The sequence below is a fragment of the Ursus maritimus genome, unplaced genomic scaffold (genome assembly GCF_017311325.1).
Source record: "Ursus maritimus isolate PB19 unplaced genomic scaffold, ASM1731132v1 scaffold_14, whole genome shotgun sequence".
In the NCBI taxonomy this organism is placed as follows: Eukaryota; Metazoa; Chordata; class Mammalia; order Carnivora; family Ursidae; genus Ursus; species Ursus maritimus.
The window spans coordinates 43,208,895-43,222,454 of NW_024423786.1; the positions used below are offsets into that span (position 1 = coordinate 43,208,895).

Sequence of the window (13,560 nt, forward strand, 5' to 3'; positions counted from 1 at the left end):
TCAATGTGCTCTAGAGTGTTCAAAAATAATTACCATTTTGGACATAGATAACATATGATGAGTTTATATATACAAAGATCTGATTGGCCAAGAGCTGGTCTACAAAAAATTTTTTTAAAAAACTGCTGTTTTGGAGAGCTTGAAACTAATTCATACAAGTCAAAAAACCTAATAAGTAAAATCCATGCTGAAAGGATTTAGTTGAGACAATATTTAGCTTGATGTTATCACACTGGAATGACACCAAGAATCAGAGTAATTGTGGGCTTGATAAGAGCAGGGAAGGAAATCAGTGATATCACTTTTGACTGCGTTAAGTTTTATTACTATATAAAACAAAAGGTTATCCTAAAGATTGTAGTCCATTCAGGTAAGTATTATTGGAAAAGCAAACTTAAACAGTAAAAATATCCTACTGTATAATAGGACAGAAAGAAACGTCATCGTTACTTAGATTAAATATAGAATATTAGGGGCGCCTGGGTGGCTCCGTCGTTAGGCGTCTGCCTTCGGCTCAGGGCGTGATCCTGGGGTTCTAGGATGGAGCCCCACATCGGGTTCCTGCACTGGGAGCCTGCTTCTTCCTCTTCTGCTCCCCCTGCTTGTGTTCCCTCTCTCACTTCCTGTCTGTCTCTGTCAAAGAAATAAATAAAATCTTAAAAAATAAATAAATAAATTTAGAATATTAACTAAGTCCTACTGCATTATGTTCTTCTTTTACAAAGTCTGACATATCTTAAGAATATGCAACAATTAACCTACAAAATATAAACATCCGATAAAGAGTTTAAAAAGTTCAGATTGCTATATCAGGACAAAGAAACTTTTATAAAAATGTTTTTATACTTTTTTTTTCAAACAATGTTTTCTATTAGTAGTACTACTAAATACTAGTAATTGCCACTGTTAATGATTCCTATTGTGGTTTTGTTCAAACAATAGCATTTATGTAACAAGAAAGTAAATATTACAGAATATATGTAATTTCAAATAAACACCCGTTTTTCATATTTTTATGTTAAAATAATAACTTTGTGTGTGTGTGATCATTATTACGCGACCGCTCTTCTCAGCTGTGGCTGTGTCCTGTGTTGGCTCTGTAAGCCTGTCAGCGCCAGCCCGGCTCAGGACTCCGAAGGAGGGGCCTCTCCCGCGGGGAAACCAACCCACGACCCCTGCCACTAACAAGTCCCGCCCTCATGACAAACCCCGCCCCTTCGGCCTGTCCAGGCCTCGGCCCCAGAACCCCAGAGCTTCTGTAATCGGCCTCCGCGTGTCCAGGCTCCGCCCCTGATGATCCAAACTGGCCATTGCCCGGTTAGTCCTGTACAAGGGCTCCCCTCTTCCGGTTCAGGTGTCACAGTGGCACCCAGCCCGCCTCGTCTCGTCTTTTCCGGTCTCAGTCCGGCGTGGCAGGGCGGGTAGGCGGGTTTAGCGCTTTCAAGACTCTGTTATGGCCGCGCCCTGCCTCCCCTTCCGGCTTCAGCCTGTCATGGCGGCGCCCTGGGTAATAACCCAACTCCTACACTGTCGGGCTCTTCCTATCCTCCGGCTGCCATGGCGGCGTCCGGGGTTCACCGGAAGTTAAACTTCGGAAGTGAGGCGGTGCCTCTGCCCGGAAGCGAGCGCGGCGCTGGGAAAGATGGCGGCGGCGGCGGCGGCGGCGGTGGGCAACGCGGTGCCTTGCGGGGCCCGGCCTTGCGGGGCCCGGCCCGGCGGGCAGCCCCGGCCCGGCGGGCAGCCCCAGCCCGGGCCGCAGCCGCGCACCCTCCTCGCCGCTGGTCCGGCGCTCATAGCGAGCGGCGACGAGCTGGTCGCAGCCGTGTGGCCGTACCGACGGCTGGCGCTGCTGCGGCGCCTCACGGTGCTGCCGTTCGCGGGCCTGCTCTACCCGGCCTGGCTGGGCGCCGCGGCCGCCGGCTGCTGGGGCTGGGGCAGCAGCTGGGTGCAGATCCCCGAAGCCGCGCTGCTCGTGCTCGCCACCATCTGCCTCGCGCACGCGCTCACCGTCCTCTCGGGACATTGGTCCGTGCACGCGCACTGCGCGCTCACCTGCACCCCGGTAAGTCCGCGGGCACGAGCCCGACCCTCGCCTTGGTCGGGCCTTGCGGCGGGTCACAGTCACGACATTCGTGTCGGTCCCCACCCAATCCCGGGCCTCCCGTTTGCTGGGCCTGAGTCCCCAGCGGTGCCTTCTGGGTGGCTAAATCCTGGCCCCGCTACGGACTTGCTGTGCGACCCTGGCGCAGGTTCCTTCCCTTCCTTGGAATCCCTCCCTGTTGTGGTCATTTAGATTCGATAAGGTAATACCTGTAAAAAGCTCAGTGTAGGCTCCGGCGTAGTCGCTCTTTGATTTGGCTTGTTAATGCTAACTACCATTCTAGCGAGTACTAGGTTGTTTCTCTTAGAGGTAGTCTATCCTTCTTCTGTCTCCTATCTTTTTCAAAGTGTGAGGTTAGACTGCGGGGTGAGTTTTCCTATCTGTGAAGCTTGGTTTGAGAACTCTGTTGTCCAGTGCTTAGAGGCCCTTGCATACTAGGACCAAAATTAGGTTGAAATGCACTTTAACCGTAGCATTTAAGAAGAGCAGGAGCAATTTGTGAGCAAATGACAACTGCTTGGAGTCTCTATGTCAGCCTCCAAGATGAGGGCGGTGACAGTGACCTCTATTGGAATACAACAGTCCGGTAGCACTTCTGACCCTTAACCCCCAAGATATGGATAGGGAGAGCTGCCCTGGGTCAGCAGTTACTGTTGGTGACTGCACCACTGCCCTCTGGGCCTGCCTCAGATGACACTGGCATGTTTGGAGCCATGGGCACAGATTTCCCACCAGCCTCCCCTTTGATCCCAGGAGCGTGTTTCTGAAAGAAGAGGGAAAGGGAACAGCATGAAGGGCTGCAGAAAGAGACAGAAGCCCCCTGTCTTTGACTCCAAATGTGAACTGAATCCTCTTTCTCTTCTGAGAGAATGGTTCTTCCAACAAGCCTTATCCCAAGGGAAGGGCTCAAACTTACGGGTAGCTTCAGGTCAGTGCAATGAAAGACTCCAATGAGGGACCAAAAAATGCAGAGAAGTTGGAGGGAGCATGACACCCCCCCCCCCCCCCCCCGCCCCCAGCCAAACTTCCAAGTGCCTTTTGGCCTACAGCTGAAAAGCATGAGTGTTAACTTCCTCTCCAGGGATGGAGGAGGAGGAGGAGGAGCTGAATGACCGCAGGGTGAGGATGGGCAGATCTGGGTTTGCATCCGAGATCTCAGGGGTGCTTCTCTTTCGGTTTCACTTTCCCCTTGTGTAAAGTGAGAACTGTAACACCCACTCTTCGTGCCCCTGTGAGAAGAAACTGAAAAAACTGCAAAGTGCTTGGCATAGCGGTCGCCCCATGTAGCACTTCACACTTTTTTTGCCCACAGTGTTACCAGACCTCGTTGAGTCTTTGTCATTATTTTCTGCCTGCCCAGAGGCCCATGGACTCCCCAGGGGGAAGGGCCAGGGGAGGTCTCCTAAGAAGGTGACTGTGTGACCGCGTGTTCCAGGCAGAGGAAAGTGGCTCCTGCTGAGGTCCTTGGCTGAGGCAAGGACGAGCCTGGAGCCTCGTTGTCCGTCGTCCCTTCAGGACACGAAATGAATAGTTCAGGGAGGGGACACAGAGCAGCAGCAGGCCAGTGGGCTGTGACAAGGCTTGGCCCACGTGGTTTGAGGGTGCAGGTAGTGCAGGGGACATTCTTCCTGTTTGAGTTCAGCAGGGCCCCAGGCATTGGGTGCTGTCCATCACTCTGCTTTTATGATACAAGACCAGAAGTGTGGTGAGGTGGTGTCTTTGTCTCAGTGACAGCCTGGGGACTAGACAGGCCAGCACCCGGAGCCTGGAGCTGCTGTGCTTGCAACCTCCCTGGGGCGGGGTGGGTGGTGGGGAGGCTGTGGAGCTGCGGATTAAGAAGGGCTCAACAGCAGGCTTTGCCTCTCGCAGGAGTATGACCCCAGCAAAGCAACCTTCGTGAAGGTGGTGCCGACCCCCAACAATGGCTCCACTGAGCTCGTGGCCCTGCACCGGGATGAGGTAGGGACCGGCTGTTGGGCTGCTCGGCCCAGGGCTCGGGTGGGGCTCCCGGGCACTGACAGACACCCCCAGGTGTGGGCCTTCTGCCACAGACAACGCCTGCTCCCACAGGGCGAAGATGGACAAGAGGTGCTGTCTTTCGAATTCCAGAAGATCAAGTATTCCTACGACGCTCTGGAGAAGAAGCGCTTCCTCCCTGTGGCCTTTCCCGTGGGGAATGCCTTCTCATATTACCAGAGCAACAGAGGGTTCCAGGAGGACTCAGAGATCCGCGCAGCTGAGAAGAAGTTCGGGAGCAACAAGTAAGTCCCGATGTGCCCATGCATGGCGACAGGGCTGGTGGCTGCCCAGGGTCACAGCGTGGACGCTTGGCAGAGCCAGTGGCTCCTTTCCAGTTTCTGCCCTGCTGCGTTCCTGAGTCCTGGTGCCTAGGAAATGGGGAGATGGGGTGGAGGAGTCCACCCTTTCGACAGTACATCCCTGGTGAAGACGGCGGCCACCTTTTGAGAATCGTGCTCTAGTCTTGTCTCTCCTGGACTTGCCTGCTGACAGGGACCCTGGAGGGCCCTCGGGCGGAAGTGCATACAGCTCTTCATCAGAGCCTAGCCCGAGGCCCCAGGGAGATGACTATTGATCCTCGTTTTATAATTATTGTAGAATTTCTCTTTGTTTTTAAATTTTTCTTTTAAGTTGTCACCATGTTCCTCGTACTCATCCCAGCACTCTGGGAAGAGTGATAAAAGGAGTTGTCAGTGATCACAGTAGCTCTCCTTTGTACCAGGCATGATGGCAGACGCCTTGTACATACGTCCTCCCTTTAGTTCGTGAAACCACCCGTGCCCACGCACGTCTGGGAGAGGGCAGAGCAGGGCTTCAGAACCCCTTGGTCATCCTCAGAGCCCCTGGCCCTGCCACCATGATAATCGTCCTTGACCTGAAAACCCTCAGAACTTTTAGGGAATTCTTCCCTGACCCGATTGCTTTTTAAAAATTACAGATATATCATCACAAGTAACAATCTAATAGGAAGATTGATAAGGAATTTTCACCTATCCTCCCTGTCTAAGGTCAGCCTTGGTGGTGGCCTGGGATGTCCCCTTTCACACCTTCCGGGCTCGTGCAGAGTCATCTGAATGACACACAATAGGGTCTGGTTGTGGTTTGTTTTTATCACAGTCTTTTTTTCTCACACCCCGTATCTAGGACATGTCTCCAAGGACAGGGCCAGGGTGGCCCTAGCTGACCTGGCTGGTCCCCGGCCAGGCTGGGCCACCACACACAGTGCCACTGAGCGCACCTGTAGGCCCCACTCTTCGAATTCTGGGGCTTTTATTAAGGGATTTTTTTGGAAAATTTCAGCTCCAGACCTCCTCTCTCCAACTCAGGGTGGGGCTCAGGCCCAGAACACATCCCAGCTGCCTGGCCGTGTCTGTGCAGCTTCAGGCTCCCGTCCCATAGTCAGGTGCTCCTTCTCTGCCTGCCTTCTTACCCAGTCTGATGACAGGTTCTGTCTTACACTAGCCCTGCTTGGGTGGGTGGCTGCCTGAACAGCCTGTCTGTTGCTGGCTCAAAAGCTTTACCTGGGTTCTGCGGAGGAGGGCTGGCTGCAGTTAGCATGCTTGCCCAGTGCCTCAGGGACAAGGAGAGCCGTAGTCACGTGGAGTGTCCCTTCTGGCTTCTCATTTCCCGGGGAGGCCTGCAGTGCCCTGATTGGAGGTGTCAGGGTGGGGCCTCCGAGGCCTCATACCATGAACAGGATGTGGGGTCTGGTCTCTTGTAGGGCTGAGATGGTGGTGCCTGACTTCTCGGAGTTGTTCAAAGAGAGAGCCACAGCACCCTTCTTTGTGTTCCAGGTAAAGCAGCAGCTTGGACCCCACCCCCCCACCCCCCTCCTGTTCCTTGGGGCTTTCATACCCAGAGCAGTCTCCATCTGCAGACCTGAAATTCTCTCTGTGTCCTCATGGGTCTGAGCCCACGGGCGGAACAGTCCTTGGTATGCCTTCCCAGCCTCCACAGGTGTCTTCACGTGCTCCCGTGGATGGCCGGGCGGGGGTGTGGACACACAGGCTGTGTCCTGCAGGTGTTTTGCGTGGGGCTCTGGTGTCTGGATGAGTACTGGTACTACAGCGTCTTCACGCTTTCCATGCTGGTGGCCTTCGAGGCCTCCCTGGTGCAGCAGCAGATGCGGAACATGTCAGAGATCCGGAAGATGGGGAACAAGCCCCACATGATCCAGGTGAGGCCAGGGAGAAGATGGGGGGGAGGCACCTGCCAGTCTTGGGGTGGGCGTGGAGCAGGGGCGGGGCGAGGTCAGCTCCAGGGCTGCGCCTGCATCGTGCCCGCCGTGAGACCCAGAGCTAACTGCGCCTCACCTCTGCCCAGGTCTATCGCAGCCGGAAGTGGAGGCCCATCGCCAGCGATGAGATTGTTCCCGGAGACATCGTCTCCATCGGTGAGGCACGCTTCTGGTTGTCCCGGTGGGAGCCCTTTGTCTCCGCTCCTCTGCAACACTCCTGCCCCTTCCCGCAGGCCGCTCCCCACAGGAGAACCTCGTGCCGTGTGACGTGCTGCTGCTGCGGGGCCGCTGCATTGTGGACGAGGCCATGCTCACGGGGGAGTCGGTGCCGCAGATGAAGGTGCTGGGTGGGGAGCGGGGGTCGTACTCGGTGTACGCAGGTGTGTCACTGGCCCATCTGTATGGGAGGGACAGGGCTGCCCAGGCACGGCGGTGGGGAGGGACGGGGCCCTGGCCTAGGTGGCTGCAAGAGGCACAGAAAGTGCGGCGCCTGGTGGGAGCTGCCAGATTTCCTGGTGGTCTTGCACCCTGGATGAAGGGGAGCTGGGTGGTGATGAGAAGGAAGGAGATGAGAGAGGGCAAGATGGTCAGGGCTTGTCCAGGCCAGGGACCAGAGACGTCGGACTGGGGTGGGCTGAGGGAAACCAGGAGAGCGCAAACCGTCAGTGAGGCCAGTCCCGAGATGATGAGGAGTCGACACGGCACGTGCAGGTGGAGAGAAGGCAGGCCGCTGTCCCTGGTCAGATGTGCTGCGTTAGGCGGGGAGCCCTGCGAGGCTCGGAGTGGCTCTTCCCAGCCCCAGAGGACAGAGAAGGAGGCTGAGGTGAGAGCGCCCTCACCATCCTCTCCTTCCTTCTCAGGAGCCCATTGAAGACCTGAACCCTGACCGGGTGCTGGACCTCCAGGCCGACTCCCGGCTCCACGTCATCTTCGGGGGCACCAAGGTGGTGCAGCACATCCCCCCACAGAAGGCCACCACGGGCCTGAAGCGTAGGTGCCTTGGGGGGTCTGGGGTGTTCTGGCCCCGCCATCCCTCCCCCATGCCCCAGCCACCGCATCTGCGTGGCTGAGAGGGAGTGGGGATGGACAGACACAAAAAATGCTGGTCCTGTTTGTCTCCGCAGCAGTCGACAACGGGTGTGTGGCCTACGTTCTCAGGACTGGATTCAACACATCCCAGGTATGGACCCTTGTCTGGCTCTGGGGAGGGTAGGCCCCAGGGCGGGTGACAGACAGTTGAGACGGTGGCTCTTTCAGACTCCAGAATGTCCCTGCCACAGACTTATTCTGACAGCAGGTACCAGCTTGGGGCCAGGGTGCAAACGTGAGCCCTACACCAGGTCTCCTCCCCTCCGCTGAGGTTCTGGTGGGAAGCACAGACAGGAAACGGGCTGTTGCCATACATACTGGGGTCATGACCAGAGTCACACCCGTAAACACTCCAATAAAGTGTCGTAAGGGCTGCCTCGTAGAGGTGATTGGCCAGACCTCCTTCTGGAAGACTCAGTCCCCCATCTCAGCCACTTCTTTCCCTGACGCCCAATTTTTGGCCACTGGTCTCTGTAGCCCTTAGCTGAGTGGCAGCCACCCACGTAGCTGTGTGGTCACCTGTGTCATGGCCGAAGGACTCACAGGTGGGCCCAGTGCAGGCACTCCCCATCAGCAGAGGGAGAATCAGGCCCTGGTGCTCTCAGGTGCAGGAGGCCACGCCCCACCAGGGAAGGCCTCTAACCCTCTGGCCCTCTAGGGCAAGCTGCTGCGCACCATCCTCTTTGGAGTCAAGAGGGTGACTGCAAACAACCTGGAGACCTTCATTTTCATCCTCTTCCTCCTGGTCTTTGCCATCGCAGCAGCTGCCTACGTGTGGATTGAAGGTATGCGCTGTGGCCACTCCCCTGGCTGTTGGGCCCCACCCCCTCGGCCCCCAGGCTGGCAGGCCCTGTCTCTGCAGGCACCAAGGACCCCAGCCGGAACCGCTACAAGCTGTTTCTGGAATGCACACTGATCCTTACCTCGGTCGTGCCCCCTGAGCTGCCCATCGAGTTGTCTCTGGCTGTCAACACCTCCCTCATCGCCCTGGCCAAGCTGTGTGAGTGCCTGGGACAGGGCTGGGGTGCTGAGTGGGCTGGGGCCTTGCAGAGCCCCTGACCCTGGCTCCCCACCTCCCAGACATGTACTGCACGGAGCCCTTCCGGATCCCATTCGCCGGCAAGGTAGAGGTGTGCTGCTTCGACAAGACGGGGACCTTGACTAGCGACAGCCTGGTTGTCCGTGGGGTGGCTGGGCTCAGGTGAGTATGGGTGACCTGGGCCTCTTGCCCAGCAGGTGGCTCTTCGGGAGCTCAAGGGACGGACAGCATGCACTTGGAGCCCCATAGTGCACACAAAAGTCTGATGGGGGGGGGGTGTCTCCCTCACGTTCCTCAACGTGACAGTGGCATAGCAGCTCGCTCCACCCCAAGCAGCCACGTGATCCCTAGGGGTGTCCATGAGATGGGCTCAGGTGTCACAAGGACCAAGACTCTGCATCTCTCTAAGCCCCTGCAGTGACTGGCACAGAGTGGGGTCCCATCCCTCATCCTGGCTAGCAATTCCCAGGGGTCCCTTCATTCCATAACCAGCTGTTTCCTGTCTTTACAGAGATGGGAAGGAGGTCACTCCTGTGTCCAACATCCCCGTAGAAACGCACCGTGCTCTGGCCTCATGCCACTCCCTCATGCAGCTGGATGATGGCACTCTTGTGGGTGACCCACTCGAGAAGGCTATGCTGACGGCCGTGGACTGGACACTGACCAAAGGTGAGGGGCTGGAGCTTCGGGCCCAGCTGGGATGAACTGCCAGCTCTCACACCCCTGGGCAGGTGGGCTGCACCCCTCAGAGATACCCATGTGTCCAGCTCAGGGGCAGGCAGGCCCACAGCTCTGATGGTCCCTTAGGCGGGTGGGCACAGGCTCACCTGTGACCTGAGACAGTCCACCCCTTGGGAGTAGAACCTACCCCACCCTGCCAGAAGCCACGGGCAGGGTCCTCTGGGTACAGGTCTCCCAGTTCCGACCCTTCCTGGAGCGAGGAGCCCCCTTCTCCTCCCCGCACCCTGCAGGGTCTGGGTCTGGGGGTGGGGGGGAAGAGAGGGGCGGAAAGGGGAGGCGGGGGCCTGGCTGCCTCTTTGGAGCGAAGGCCCTCAGGATTCGTACTTATTTGTTTCCAGATGAGAAAGTATTCCCCCGAAGTATTAAAACTCAGGGGCTGAAAATTCACCAGCGCTTTCATTTTGCCAGTGCCCTAAAGCGAATGTCCGTGCTCGCCTCCTATGAGAAGCTAGGCTCCACTGATCTCTGCTACATCGCGGCTGTGAAGGGGGCCCCCGAAACCCTGCACTCCATGGTGAGCCAGCCCTGGCCCCGGGGGAAGGGGGGCGCGGGGCGGTCGGTGACATCCCCTGCGTTCCCTGCAGTTCGCCCAGTGCCCACCTGACTACCACCACATCCACACGGAGATTTCCCGGGAAGGAGCCCGAGTCCTGGCGCTGGGGTACAAGGAGCTGGGGCACCTCACCCACCAGCAGGTAAGGGCCCAGGCTCCCCACCTCCTGGCCCCTTGTCCATACTGCCTTCTGTTCCCCACAGCCTCACCATGAGCAGGCACGATTTCTTCTTCCTCCTTCGGGGCCTCTACCTTGGGAGGCCCTGAGTGGCACTTAGCCCCGGGTCCCTTCTCTACTGCGTGTCCTGCCCCTTGTGGGACCCCATCCCATCCTGGCTCCTGAGGGCACTTCCTACAGAGCACAACCAGGCCCTGCCTCCATCCAGCCTCTTATACCACACCTTTGGGGCCTTACACCTCCCAAGGGATCACCAGGAGACACCTTGGATTCCTGTCTCCAGCCTGGTTCTGTCCCTACCCTGCCCAACCACCCAGTCACCACATAGTCGTGGGGCGCCTCCAACTCCCTGTCACACCCCATGTCCTGTCGGTTATCCACTCTCGTCCCACCTCCAGCATCAATACTTCTCTCTGCTTCCACCTTACCTCTCATCCAGTCCTCTTCTACCTGACAGCTGAGAAATCCTTCCAGAATGCACCCCGGGTCGTGGCTCAGTGCCCTGGCCTCAGAAACAGCCTGCTCGGTGCCACTCCCTGAGCCCGTCTGCCCCATTCCCCTGCTTTCATTTCTCGTGGCAGTTAGTGTTCTGATTTCTGTCACTTTCTTTATTACACATCTCTTCCGGTAGAGGGCAAACTCTGTGAGGGCAAGAGTTTGGGGTTTCTGGTATGAGGTTCAGGGTGAGCATGCACTGAGTGAATAACAAAGGAGGGTCTGACTTTACTGTGTTGGAAGCCGAGTCACACAGGCTCATGCCCTGCTATTGTGCACAGCAGGGAGAAAAGGCCCCGTGGTGGGGGAACCATGCAGCACTGCTGAGGCCCTGTGGGTCCAGGGTGCCTAGTGTCCTCCCCACTTCTCACCTAATCCTCAGATGTTCCTCCTGGAAGCATGTGCCTATCCCTGACCTCCCCCCAGCTCAGAAATGGAGGAGAGATGGGTCATGAAGTATCCCTGTGTCCCTACACAGGCCCGGGAGATCAAACGGGAGGCCCTGGAGTGCAACCTCAAGTTCGTCGGGTTCATCGTGGTCTCCTGCCCGCTCAAGGCTGACTCTAAGGCCGTGATCCGCGAGATCCAAAATGCATCCCACCGGGTACAGATCCTGGACCCCTCCCCACTGGGCCCCAAGGGTGGGTGGACAGGTGGGTGGGCCTTGGCTCCTTCTTCCAGAGAGGGCAATATGACAGCAGAGGACAGATTCCCCCCTTCAGCGGGGCAAGGATGTCTTTCTTGGATCTTGGCTGAGCTCCCTCATGGCTCTGGTGCTCATGCTGGCCCGAGTCTGAGGATGCTTTGGGACCTGGCCTATGCCCACCCTTCTCAAGTTGCTTCCTTGGCCCCCAGCGTCCCTGGGAGGTGAGGGCAGTTCCCCCACTCCACCCCATCCTAGAGAGGAGGAACTGGGCTGGGAGAGGGGATGTGGAGGTGACTCCCGGACAGGCCACATCCATCTGTCCTGTGGTTTCTGTTTTCTAGTTTGGGACTCAGGATGCAGTTTAGGATGTGGGAGGTGAGTGAGCAGTCTCAGAGGTGGTGACATAAACAGCCCCACCTGGCCCTCAGCCATCACAGCCCGTCTTCCCATCACCAGGCTCTCAGGGAGAAAGCTGGAGCATTTGTCCCCCCTCTGCCTGGGGCAGCTACCAGGCCGAGAGGGTCCACGCCAGTGGCTGGTTCTGAGTCTGTGTTGCAGATAAAGGCTGTGGGTGCTCTCGGACACACATGCCTGTGTCGTTTGCATAAAACATCACCAGGTTGGGGTGGATTGTGGCCTCTCGAAGCCCATTCTGCGTCAGGGCCAACACCTCGTTCTGTGGCCTTCTTTAGAGGAGCCTCAGCCACCAAGTCTCCAGGCTGGAGTTCTGCCCTTCAGGGCCCTGCCCCACGGAGCCTCTGTCCTCTCCTCAGGTGGTCATGATCACAGGTGACAACCCGCTCACTGCCTGCCATGTGGCTCAGGAGCTGCACTTCATTGAAAAGGCACAAGCACTGATCCTGCAGCCTCCCACGGAGAAAGGTGAGGTACCTTGGGGCCCTAAGCTGGGGGGACCCTGAGTCCAAGAACAGCCCCTGTCTGGTGGCCTGCCGGCATTTCAGGCCTGAGCGAGCACACTCAGTGTCATCCAGGACCTGTGACAGCAGCCTGCGGAGCGCGGCCACTCCTTGTCAGCACACTCGGGCCCTCAGGCCAAGGAGCTCCGTAGCCGCGTGTCCAGCAGCATGTGCCAAGGGATGGTGCCTGGCTGGGGGGCCACACGCACCGGGGTGTCACCAGGCTGCAAGTCAGAGGAGGGTGCTGGCTTCTGGAACTACGCTGCGTTCTAGAATTTCCCAGCCCTTCTAGTCTGCAGTGTTGGTCCCAGATCTCTGTCAGCTCTGTCTCAGCTGCAGGCACTTGGTTCTTGCAGAGCCCAGGGATTGTAGGGAGGTGGCCCAGAGGTGGCTCTTGGGACTGTTGATTGGCAGGTGACGCTGCTCAAACAAAACAGCCTCAGTAGAAGCCAGGTGGAGGCTGGTCGGTTTCCCTCCTAGCCAGGACAGCCCACGTGAGCCGTGTGGTGCCGGAAGGCCTCCCTCAGCTATGCTTACCACTCAGCATCCATGCCTGGGCCAGCCATCTAGAAAGAGGAAGCGGTTGGCAAGCAGGGTCTGGCGCAAGGAAGTGACTCAGGGTGGCCTGGCCCTGGAAGTGCAGGGTTTCAGGCAGGCCCCAGGGTCAGGGGTGCCTAGCTCCTGAGGTCAGGCTGTCTGGGTTTGAATCTGACTGTTGTGAGGTCTCAGGCCAGTGGCCTAGGCTCTGGGTTCTTGAATCCTTTGTCTCAGCGGGTTCTGTGAACAACATCTTTGGGGTGCCTGGGGTCTAGGATGCGGGTGTAGACAGGGATTGGTGGAGATAAAGGGGTGTGGGCCAAGAAGGTGCTTCAGAGAGATGAGACTGGACGGCATATGTGGGGTCCACATGAGGGGGAGTTGCTGAGTGGCTGAACCCCTCTCCCTGACCCTGGGCTCCGGCCCTGCAGGTCGACCCTGTGAGTGGCGCTCCATCGATGGCAGTGTCGTGCTGCCCCTGGCCAAGGGGTCCCCGAAGGCGCTGGCCCTGGAGCATGCGCTGTGCCTCACAGGCGATGGCCTGGCCCACTTGCAGGCCGAGGACCCCCAGCAGCTGCTTCGCCTCATCCCCCATGTGCAGGTGTTCGCCCGTGTGGCCCCCAAACAGAAGGTGTGTACAGAGGAGGCAGGGGGCAGGCAGGGCCCTGGGGGCAGCACACAGCCCTCACTCAGCCCATCTCTGCGCACGTAGGAGTTCGTCATCACCAGCCTGAAGGAGCTGGGCTACGTGACCCTCATGTGTGGTGACGGCACCAATGACGTGGGTGCCCTGAAGCACGCTGACGTGGGTGAGTCCTGTGAGCTGATGGACTGCTTCCATTGCTGTTCTGCCAGCACGGGCTTAGCCTCAGAGACACGTCACTGAGCGAGTTCTTTGAGGAGGCAGTGAGGGGATGGGGCAGGTGCCAGTGGGACTGGGGATCTGAGGAGCCGCAGGCCTGGAAAGGTTACATGTATCTGAGGAACAGTGGTGGGGGGGGGGGGGGGG

General features: G+C 57.7%; 1 protein-coding gene across 1 annotated transcript in view; it reads left to right on the forward strand.

The window, feature by feature from the left end:
• Window positions 1-1,642: 1,642 nt before the first annotated feature.
• Window positions 1,643-13,560, forward strand: part of ATP13A1 (ATPase 13A1) — a 16,307-nt gene continuing 4,389 nt past the window's right edge. Inside the window, exons 1-19 of the mRNA XM_040628246.1 lie at window positions 1,643-2,062; window positions 3,971-4,060; window positions 4,172-4,362; window positions 5,841-5,913; window positions 6,141-6,296; window positions 6,443-6,512; window positions 6,590-6,696; window positions 7,217-7,346; window positions 7,481-7,536; window positions 8,104-8,230; window positions 8,308-8,445; window positions 8,526-8,646; window positions 8,996-9,153; window positions 9,564-9,739; window positions 9,810-9,920; window positions 10,930-11,055; window positions 11,871-11,979; window positions 12,983-13,182; window positions 13,264-13,360. Coding sequence (XP_040484180.1) covers window positions 1,643-2,062; window positions 3,971-4,060; window positions 4,172-4,362; window positions 5,841-5,913; window positions 6,141-6,296; window positions 6,443-6,512; window positions 6,590-6,696; window positions 7,217-7,346; window positions 7,481-7,536; window positions 8,104-8,230; window positions 8,308-8,445; window positions 8,526-8,646; window positions 8,996-9,153; window positions 9,564-9,739; window positions 9,810-9,920; window positions 10,930-11,055; window positions 11,871-11,979; window positions 12,983-13,182; window positions 13,264-13,360 — 2,656 coding nt within the window. The remainder of the gene's footprint in view (window positions 2,063-3,970; window positions 4,061-4,171; window positions 4,363-5,840; window positions 5,914-6,140; window positions 6,297-6,442; window positions 6,513-6,589; window positions 6,697-7,216; window positions 7,347-7,480; window positions 7,537-8,103; window positions 8,231-8,307; window positions 8,446-8,525; window positions 8,647-8,995; window positions 9,154-9,563; window positions 9,740-9,809; window positions 9,921-10,929; window positions 11,056-11,870; window positions 11,980-12,982; window positions 13,183-13,263; window positions 13,361-13,560) is intronic.